The sequence below is a fragment of the Lytechinus pictus genome, chromosome 6, assembly GCF_037042905.1.
Source record: "Lytechinus pictus isolate F3 Inbred chromosome 6, Lp3.0, whole genome shotgun sequence".
In the NCBI taxonomy this organism is placed as follows: Eukaryota; Metazoa; Echinodermata; class Echinoidea; order Temnopleuroida; family Toxopneustidae; genus Lytechinus; species Lytechinus pictus.
This window is the reverse complement of record NC_087250.1, coordinates 10,841,601-10,853,055: the sequence shown is the minus strand read 5'-3', so window position 1 is coordinate 10,853,055 and position 11,455 is coordinate 10,841,601. Positions and strand designations below refer to the sequence as shown.

The 11,455-nt window shown below is 37.0% G+C and overlaps 1 protein-coding gene across 1 annotated transcript in view; it reads left to right on the top strand.

Moving 5' to 3' along the window:
- The first annotated feature begins 8,934 nt into the window (after positions 1-8,934).
- LOC129263369 (uncharacterized) overlaps positions 8,935-11,455 on the top strand; it is a 42,600-nt gene continuing 40,079 nt past the window's right edge. The window contains exon 1 of the mRNA XM_064100892.1: positions 8,935-9,011. Within this exon, the coding sequence (XP_063956962.1) occupies positions 8,952-9,011 (60 nt within the window). The 5' untranslated portion in view covers positions 8,935-8,951. The remainder of the gene's footprint in view (positions 9,012-11,455) is intronic.

Here is an 11,455-nt window from a genome sequence, read left to right as displayed (position 1 = left end):
AAGTTGTATCAGAAAAAACACCCTTTGATTATCTCTGCACAGACAAAAGTGGTGAAAAAATGATCCACAGATTACGTTTGGGAGGTTTGGGTTTGAATGACTTCCTTTTTAAGACGGGAAGACACACAACTGGAAAGTGTGATTTCTGCAATGAAAGAGAAACGATTTACCACTTTTTATATGTTTGCCCTAGATTTATAATTCAACGAGCCCTATTACTTGCTGAATTAAATGTTAAAAATATCTCTGATGCGGAACGTAAAGTGGAGAATCTCGCAGTAAAGACCCAAAGTGCACTTATCAGATATTTCAAAAGGACTTATAGATTTCAATATGGTTGCCAGGATGGCAACCATTACAACAGGGTGTAGTCAAGACTTCGTAACCATAATACTTTTTCTGAGCAAGGTGTATATATAATATTATTCATCGATCTTGGGGGGTAATTGTTTATGATGTAATCGATGATGTTTTCACCTAAATAGTCTATGTGTGCACCTTTCTTGTCACTTTCACTTTATCATATGGCCCTTGAATGTCAGTATTTACTCTACTGTAAATGTTTTTTTTTGTTTGTTAAAAAGTTATAAAAAAAAAATGTTGATATTAATTGATCTGATCGATTTGACATAAATTTTCACCTGCGGAATTTTAAATGGAGTTCTACGAGGTATCGGATAGAGCGCCACCTGCTCACGTTTGAGAGACATAGGGAGTACAATTTGTTTGTACGCCTGAGACGCCCTCGAAATGTACCTCGAGCGGGCTTGTCAGGATAACGTACTAATACAGGGCAGGAGAGGTGGTCTTGCACGATTTCCTAGGAACTTTTCTTTCCTATCTTTCCTTTACTTTTTTCAACTGATATAGATTGAACAAAGAAATTATTCTTTTTGAAAAAAAAGGGAAAGCAAATTTACAAGGCAACAATAGTCAAAACTGACTAGTTTGCCTATTTAAAATAACAACAACAACAGCGAACACTCACTCCTTAAGACGGACAGTCAACCTGCCCGAAACGTCGAGTCTCTCTACTACTCATCATCTCTACTCGCCGACTCAAGCCAGCATCTCCTCATCGGCTCTACTACTCAAGCTGTTCTCAACTCTTCAATCTTTCCTGGTTTACAGTCCGTTTCAGGACTACTCGCAAGAAAGAATACTCTACTCTCAAATCTCCACTTTCTCGCATATCCATTTCTTCTCTTCTTCTATCCACTGTTTCTATGACACTACACATGGTGTACCGTAAACCACATCAGCGATTGTACATACCACCATGCAAACCTTCAAACAACATCCGAATTACGAAAAAGCTGAAAAACTTCATCGAATTAAACCAAACAAATCTCGGCTTCTGTAGAAGCCCGTCGTAGCTAAGTGAACGACTCGCTGGGCTTCTGTGGAAGCCCGTCGCACGCAAAGGGTTAAAGAATGAAAGCCCCGTCCCGGTTCACCTCTGTATAGTCAAAAATCCCTTTAATCATCACGCGTGAGCATTACTGAGTAAAACAAGTTTCATTACTAAGTACTGCAGAACTATATGGTATCCATATTACCATGAAACAATAAGCCCCCTCTTTTCCCCCTTCTTTTCTTCGCTCCCTTCTCCTTCTCTCACTTTTATTATTTTCCTTCTCATTTTCCTTCCATCCCTTCCTTTTTGCCCTTTTCTTTCATCCGCGCCTGAAAGGCATGTCAGGGTATATCAAAAAAGATGACCATGCAGGGAAAGAATAAAGTAAATAGTTCTAGGACGACCTCCGGAATGTAGGGTCAACATCGACAAATACCTGCTCCCTTTTCAGAAACTCATTTACGATCACGACTGACCATGTCAGTGAATGAAATAACGGACACCACGGGAAGAATATTCATATATACGAAAGGACCCTTTACGCCGGTGCCAGTGTGTAATCGAACACAATAAGTCATTCGGTGAAAAAGCCTAAAATCCCAGTTATCAACCCAAAACTTTGTTATTTTCATAACAGATTTAATCTACGATAAATGATCGAAAACTTGTACTTGATATGAGATAAAAATCACATGCAGTCTTGAATGTGTCAAATCAGACCTCTTCTTTCGACCAAGAATGCACGGCCGAACATCATAGGGAAACACCCTAGGATAGACGCGGGCACTACCCTCGGGCGCTCCCCTAGGGCACTCATGTCCTAGGGGAGCGGACGCGGGCGTCTTCCCTCGTCCGCTCCCCTCAAATGCCCGCTACGGGCTACCGCGTTCGCCCTAGGGGGCACTGTGACGTTTCCCGCGGCCGGCACTGTATATATTAATTCTATAACAAACTACTTAAATCCCCTCATTAAAAAATTCCGGATCGCGATTTGCGCTCGCATTATTTGCTAAAGATATATCAACCAATGAATCCTATTCATGATTACAAAAATACTTAAAATATCCAGTTTTCAGGCCTCATGCACTGTCAAAAAATTTCACACACTCATTAGGCTTAACAGATTAAGAAATATGAAATAAAATTTGTATCAATTCATAATAACTAAATTGTCCCTTTTTCAGAAATAAATATTGACAAGTTTTAGGAAAAGAAATAGAAGATAGTCATTATTATTATATGATGACAAAATGTCCTTAGGGCTAAAATGTCTCGATCCTAGGTCAAAATAATAATAGAATATCAAAGTCTTTTTTCCAGACCTGGCCGTTTAAAAAATTATAATATATGTCAAAGTCTTTTTTTCCAGACCCTGTAATTTCAAAATTATTATAAGTCCAAACTAAGACACAATAATGATATTCTAGTGGAATGAAATGAGAATCGAGCTTAGTCTTTTCTCCAGACCCAGTTAATTAAAACTGGTGGAAAAGTAACAAAGACCCCAACTCTCTTGTAGATTTTAAATAACATGGAAATATAGCGTAGTCTTTCATCCAGACCCAGATGTTTCAAATAACAAATGAATAAATAATAATAATAATAATAAATTAGTAATAATAAAAAAAGCAAACAAAGACCCACGATCCTATTTATGTTGAATAACATGGAAATATAGCGTTGTCTTTCCTCCAGACCCAGATCTTTCAAATAAGAAATGATGAATAATTATAATAAATTAGTAATAATAAATTAGTAATAATAAAAAAGCAAACAAAGACCCACGATCCTCTTTATGTTGAAAAACATGGAAATATAGCGTAGTCTTTCCTCCAGACCCAGTTATAAGTCATTTAAAACACAACAACAACAAAACAAAGAACCTGCAATCTTATCAACATTGAATAACATGGAAATATGGTGTAGTCTTTCCTCCATACCCAATTATTTCAAAATAACCAAAATCATTAAAAAAATAACAGAATCCAAGGCCCAATTATCCTTCAAACCAAAAGAACTTTCAAGAAATAAAAGTTTAGAGAGTTTTCTTTATTCCAGACCTTGTCATTTAAAAAATAAGATAAATGAAATCCTCATAACTAAGACTCAATCATATTATTGTGCCTGTTCAACATGAATAAGATGATTGGGGGAGTTTTTCATCAACATTTATGTCCGACAAGTTGTTAGATCTGACAACTGTTCCTGATGTTGATTGGCTAAGAAGCAGTGCTACCAGTGTCGGATAAAACGTCAGTCAACAACTCATTTTGATGTTGTTTTTTATTATAAATGTGTTTGCCTGGAAGAAAAATGAATGTTTAATTACACCATTTATTACAGGATGTTAGGCTGGAAGAGGGTTATTTTTTGTTTGTTCTGTCTTTTTTCAGTAAACTGGTCTGGTGAAATTAAGTATGCGTTATCACAAGGGTTTTATAGTTTGGAAGGTGCTGGGGTCTAAGTTCTAAGATTAATATTTCGCTTAATTTGTATTTTAAAGTGAACTGGGTGAGGGGTATAGACAACACTCTAAGCCCAAGCATTTTAAGTGGGTTTAATTTTTAAGATTGGTCTTAGCTGTGATTTTGTTTCAATATTTGAAAGACTAAGCATAATACTCGTTTTATTCCAAAAGAATAAGAATATGACAAAGTCTTTTGTTTTTAAGATTGTTTAAATCATTTTTTAATTACTGGGACTGGAATAAAGACAACGCTCTAAACATGTGCTTTTCTACATGGATGGTCTTAATTTGAGGATTCTTGGTTCTAAGAATCGTTTTGGGGGGTTGGGTTTTATTGATTTTTTTTTATTCTTGAAATAATTGTGTCTGGAGGAAAGTCGATCTTCGACAATCGGTCTTCATGTTATTCCACAGTAATTAGATTATTGGGTATTCGTTTTAGAATATTTGTAAAAACTATTTTATCTTTTTCAAATAATAGCCAAGTCTGGAGAAAGGATGTTTGCTTTGCCCATGCATTATTACAATGTTTTGTTTGGGTCGTAGTACTATTTTAAAAAAATGGATGTGGGGTAAAGACATATTTTTTTTCTGGGTGAAACTTTGGAAAATTGGTCTTAGATTTGAAGTTTTTTAATTCAATTTTTAATAGCCGGGTCTGGAGGAAAGACTTTGAACTTATATTGAAATTGTTTAATTATCCGGGTCTGGAAAAAAGACTTTGCACTTTTGTGCTATATGAACACATTGCTATTGGGTTTAGTTTTTAGTTTTAAGTAACCGGGTCTGGAGAAAAGACTACGCTTGATTCTCAATTTACTCTTAGCGCATATATTCACAATATACGCCGTAAAAGTTAAACAACAACAAAGACATTAATTCCACCAGTTTTAATTAACTGGGTCTTGAGAAAAAACTAAGCTCGATTCTCATTTTTTTTCTGGAATACCATTAACGTAACTTAGTTTGTACTTATATTATAATTTTTGAAATAACCGGGTCTGGAAAAAGACTTTGGACTTATATTAAAATTTTTGAAACAACTGGGTCTGAAAAAAAAAGACTTTGGACTTATATTAACATTTTTGAAACAACCGGGTCTGGAAAAAAGACTCTGGAATTGTACTATAATGTTTTATTAACCAGGTCTGGAAAAAATACTTTGGCTTATATTATAATGTTTGAAACGACCGGGTCTGAAAAAAAAAGACTTTGGACTTGCATTATAATTTTTTAATTAACCGGGTCTGGAAAAAAGACTTTGGACATAAATTATAATTTTGAAACAACCGGGTCTGGAAAAAGATTTTGGACTTGTACTATAATGTTCAATTAACCGGGTCTGGAAAAAAGACTGCACTTTTGTGCTATATGAACGCATTACTATAGGATTTTAGTTTAGAACGGATTCGCCAAAAATCCCTTCAAATTTATTACATTTGTGGGTAAAGTCATTATTACATTTGTGGGCGATCAAAAATTATTACATTTGTGGGTAAAGTGTTATTACATTTGTGGGCGTTATTACATTTGTGGGCGTTATTACATTTGTGGGTAAAGTGTTATTACATTTGTGGGTGCAACAGGGGTAACAATCCCCGACGATAAAAATATGGGGATGATATTTTCCTTGAAGTAGATGTCAGGGGGCGATTTTCCTGTGGGTCATCGTTATAGAACCCCATGGACTCGTATCATTGACCTTTTGACCTCTCGATAACATTGGAATTCACTAGATCCTGATCATAATTTTACACACACCGCGGTCAATCGGACCCGCGGACTATCGGACCCGCGGTCTATCGGACCCGCGGTCTATCGGGCTGTAACCTCTATTATCTATCTTTGTCAGTACATTCCAGAAATAACGAAAATCACTCAGCCTCATTAAATAAGCATACCCAAGAAAGCTTTACTGAGACATTCTGGAATATTCTTAATCATTATATGCTATGAATTTCCTTTAAAAAAGAAATAACTAAATTAAATGAATGTAATTGCTCCTACGATTCGTATGTATAACAACACAGACATAACAGCTCCAAAAAAAAAAAAAGATATTACTCATCATTCTGAGGTAGAGGGTTCAAAAGCAATTCTTCAAGATGGCGTGTGGCCGCCATCTTGAATTTGACCCGAAGATGACCTTTTATTACGAAAACGTTAATAGAAATGGATTGTACATATTCTAAAACCAATTAAAATAGTTATTAATCACTTTTCTAAGGCAAGGGTTCCAATTTAATTTTTCAAGATGGTGTCTGGCAGCCGTCTGGGGTTTCACCTGAATATGACCTTATATTGCACAAATTATAAAATAAATGGATTCTACACACCCTAAACCCTTTAAATGGGCATTCCTCATCATTTTGGGGCAAGCGGTTTTTTTTTTCAAGTTGGCGCCTGTCTGCCATTTTAGATATATGCAAATTAGCCAAATCAATCAAAACAGCTTTACAGGAAAGACTACCTCTAGGTTCTGACAATGTTAAATCGATTATTCACGATGTTCTGTATAGAGGGGTCCTGACGTATACATACAAGAAGAGATGGCAAATTTTAGTGGTCAAAAGGGGAACAAAATAGAACTGGATCTTGCAGGAATTAAGGTAAATTGCCATGTCTTATGATTTTAACAGGAATTGCCTCACTAAAACCATTAAACAATCTTTGTTGGTGTGCATATCAGTTGGCAGGGTCCGCTGTGAGAACACATCGAACAATTTTGGACTTGATCGATTTTTGGTTGATGTCTGTGTACACACATGCAGTGCATCCCAGTAAACAGTGTAGTAAAATCACGCGAAATCGTCATTACGCAAACATGTAATAAAATGAGGTCACCACAGTGAATCGATAACAGCGAGAGCGCTGCACACTGCCAACGGTTCACAGAGATTTGCACGCAAACCTATGATAAACAAGCGAGAGCGAACGATTCCACGAGCTCTTCCCCCTTCTTTCCCTTCCCGGCGATTTGTCCCAAAACAAAAGGATTTCCGCAAACTACGATACTTTGTTTTTCAACTTTATCAGCATCCGATCTATCCATGCCGATTAGATTTTTACCGTGCCATTTTGTTATAATTTAGCAAAAGAACATGTAAATCAGTTTTGCAAAGCTGAATAAAACGACTGGTAGGCGTTTATGACAGCCGTCATTCACGTAAACTTTTGTATCCGATATGTGAACTTTCATTCTACACGTATAGTGTACTGGTATGTACACAACGTCGTACTACTACAGTGATATTGAAGATTATTTGCGTTAGTATTAATATTCAGAGGTGATAGAAACGGGAGCATAAGATCGACATGTACAATAAAATCCAGTAAAAACTATATAAAAATTATGAGTCTTTGATGCAGTTCACTGACACAGTGAAGGAATCATCAGGATCATCAATTACAAAACAGATGAACATGATGAAATTATAAAACTTACATGACTTGTCCAATATCACATGAATCATAATATCCCTTATTTTTCCTTTGGCTTTATAATGATTGTTAAGTGCAGAAAAGGGGGAAACTGTGACTATTTTAACTGGTACTGGCTGGTTGGTCCCGTAGTCAGTTAGCATGCATGTTTTGTAGGCCTACATTCACAATGATCACGATGGTCAGAGAACAATTTCCCTCATTCCTCTCAATTCTCTCTTATCATGTTTATCATTACATGTATCATGTGTATACCAGGGAGATGTGGTTTGGTGTGTGCATGAAGCTACTAACTGGTGTGTGCATGCAAGGAAAGATACCTGAGGTATAGGCCTTAGTTTGTGCGTAAGTTCATTGGGCATGTTGGGTCGGCTCTTCGGTCAAGAGCGCGAGTGCTGTGTGCATCATCGCACGCAGTCAGACTGCAGGTCCCAAGAAAGTGGCTTCTTTCATCCAAGTGATATTCATGACTTGAGATGTTTTGCATATTTAATGAGCTTGATGCGGACCGAAACACCTCTTTTCATTCGGTCATTGCTGCTCTAATTGTGCATCGAATTTCATGAATTTGGTACCATTGTAAAGAGGAAGAATCATTATTTCAGGTCATGTGTTTGGATTTATTCAAAGATTTTGTAATATAGGTTAAAATTTTGATCTAAAATATGCTACAAAAGAAATATTTTTACCTGACAAATGCTGCTATTTTCACACTTTATTTTTGTTTGAGCCCAAATGATTTTATATCATGATAAAGCTGAATATGTATGCTTTGAAATGATATAGGTTTCAAAATAAGAATTGGTTTAATCGGGTCAAGATCACACTTTTCATTTGCCAAGTACATAAAGCAGTTTGAAAACAAGAATACTGCACTCTGATTGGTCAAAGAGACCACACAATGGCAAATTCCAACGGTCCCAGTGCCTGGGTTCGTGGGAAGGTCACACTTCCCATGTGGTAATCTCCTCAAATACCCCGCGCCTGTAGTTCTGTGAACCTTATCCAGCCAATCAGAACTCTGGATTTCATGCAAGTACAAAATTTCAGAAATCTCGTCTTGTACCTTGTTGGGAAAAGTGTGATCTTGACCCGATTAAAAGGTGCCGCATATCAAGAGTGGTATTGTGAGAAAGTACAGAAATTCAGCTTTATGGTGATATAGATATCATTGAGGCTCAAAATAAAAAGTTTTGCACAATTTGCAAAAGAAAACAGAGGAAGAAAATTCAGTTTTGAGGCACATTTTCAGGCCAGAAATGTACTTATTTAACAAAATATTGTATACAAAATAAATACCAATATGAAAGAGTAATTTTTACTCTATTTGATGGTGCAATAATATTTCATTTAACTTGAGGTTAAAACAGGTAAATTCTTTGAGAAAGAAAATCTCACGAATCACGAGATTTTGCAAGGAGGAGGATTCAGTCACGAGATGATTTGGATGAATCTGGCCTTTTTGCTCATTAGCATAGGGACCTGCGGTCTGACTGCACGGTGCAAGCTTCTGTGTCAAATACGCGCGAAACGACTAATAACAGGCTACAAAAGTCACTCGACCATGCTGCCGCTCTGCGAATTCGGTGTGCGAAGATTACGTAACATTCACCGAAATTAAGGCTACACCGTAATGACGATTTCGTGTTATTTTACTACACTGGTAAAGAGTCGAAATATGAACCCATGGTGCTACTAGTCGGAACGTTTGCAAGAAAAGGATGGAAGTTATTTAACAAAAGAAAGGTAGGAAACTGAAAATGTTTATCTGATTGGTATGCAGACATGACAAAATGTTGTTTATTCGACAGTAACAAAAACATACATTTTTAGGTAAGCTTTCCCGTGTTAGGGTGCAATCAGCGTGACTAAATTTGGACAGTCGAAATACATGACACATCAAAGTGAAATATATATATATATATATATATATATATATATACAGTGCCGACCGCGGGAAACGTCACAGTGCCCCCTAGGGCGAACGCGGTAGCCCGTAGCGGACATTTGAGGGGAGCGGACGAGGGAAGACGCCCGCGTCCGCTCCCCTAGGACATGAGTGCCCTAGGGGAGCGCCCGAGGATAGTGCCCGCGTCTATCCTAGGGTGTTTCCCTAGTATGTTCGGCCGGGCATTCTTGGTCGAAAGAGGAGGTCTGATTTGACACATTCGTTCAAGACTGCATGTGATTTTTATCTCATATCAAGCATAAGTTTTCGATAATTTATCGTGGATAAAATCTGTTATGAAAATTACAAAGTTTTGGGTTGATAACTGGGATTTTAGGCTTTTCACCGAATTACTTATTGTGTTCGATTACACACTGGCACCAGTGTAAAGGGTCCTTTCCTATACATGTATATGAATATTCTCCCGTGGTGTCCGTTATTTCATTCACTGACATGGTTAGTCGTGATCGTAAATGAGTTTCTGACAAAGGAGCAGGTATTTGTCGATGTTGACCCTACATTCCAGAGGTCGTCCTAGAACCATCTACTCTATTCTTTCCCTACATGGTCATCCTTTTTTATATACCCTGACATGCCTTTTAGGCGCGGATCTACGAGATGCAGATAAAAGGGAGAAGAAGAAAGCAAAAATGAAAGAAAAGGCGAAAATGAAGGGATGGATTGAAGACGAGAAGGAAAAAGAAAAAGTGAGAGAAGGGGAAAGTGCAGAAAGAGAAAATAGGGGGGGGGGTGAAGAGGAGAAAGAGGGAGAGGGGGTAAAGAAAAGAAATAAGGAAAAGGTGAAATGGAGAAGAAAACAGAGGGGATAAAAAAGGGAAGGTGAGGCAGACAGAAAAGAGGGAAAAGGAGAAAAGGAAAATAGATTGAAAATCGAAGGGAAGAAGAAGAGACAAAGGAAGAAAAGGAAGGACAGAATGAGAAAGAGAGAATGATAAGGAGGGGGAAATTAAATAAAATGAAGAAGGGAGACATAATAAAATGGAGTAAAAAAGCGAAAAGGGGAAGAGAAGGAAGGGCGCAGGAAAAGGTAAGAAGTACAGGGGACAATAGAAGTGGGACTTAAGAAAAAGTAGAGGAAAAGAGAGAAAGTGGGAAGAAAAATTTGGGAATTTGTCCAGATTTTCATGTCAGAAAATACGTTAGTAACTCGCATCTGCCCATTTTTACGCTGATGACAAGTATTGAACATTCTTGCGCTCAATCTTGTAATTATTTTCTCTCACCATGCTCACAATTTCCTGCTCTCGTTGCATCAATTAAAAACTTGTCCCGAATTAACATCCGCTCCTTCAAGAAAGAAGAAAGAAAAATGAAAGAAAAAGGCAAATAGGAAGGGATGGAGGGAAAATGAGAAGGAAATAGAAAAAGTGAGAGAAGCAGAAGGGAGCGAAGAAACGAAGGGGAAAGGGGAGAAAGAGAAAATAGAGGGGGCTTATTGTTTCATGGTAATATGTATACCATATAGTTCTGCAGTACTTAGTTATGAAACTTGTTTTACTCAGTAATGCTCACGCGTGATGATTAAAAGGATTTTCGACTATATAAAGGTGAACCGGGACGGGGCTTTCATTATTTAACTTGGCTTGACTGACTCCTTTGTTCCCCCAAAAGAATTGTTAGGTTTGATAGTTAGCGTTTGCGTGAGCACCCACCAAAACTCTTAACAAAAGAATAGAATGGTCTGTATAGCTGCTCCATTCTTGCTTTGTCGGAAAGTGATAATTAACTCGTTAAGTACCCATTCCACACACTACGTCATAGTAGTTTTCGAAAACATACTTTTACTAGGGTATGTGTTTAAACATTGAAGCTAAATGCGCTAGAATTTTTTTAAATAGTTACATTATGTAAATAGCTTTTGTTGCTTTGCTCTGAAGCGCATTGAGCATCCAATCAAGATGGAAAGTGCGCTTTACAAATGTCATGTATTATTATTTTTAGCTGCCATATAACACTGAATTCTGTATTATACCAAGTTGTGACTTGGTTTTATCATTTCCAATTCATATAACAAAGAATATTTCTTCCTTCTTCTCATTTATTATTTCCAACACTTTCATCTCTTCCCAATTCGAATATCTACCAATGTAACTTAAAAACCGCAATAGAGTGCAGGTAATGTAATCAGATGTTTTAGCAAAAAGATAAATCTGTTCCATCTGTTACATTTAGGTAAATACTTTTTATAGGGTGAGGGTTTTAGAGACCCGATTTGAACCGA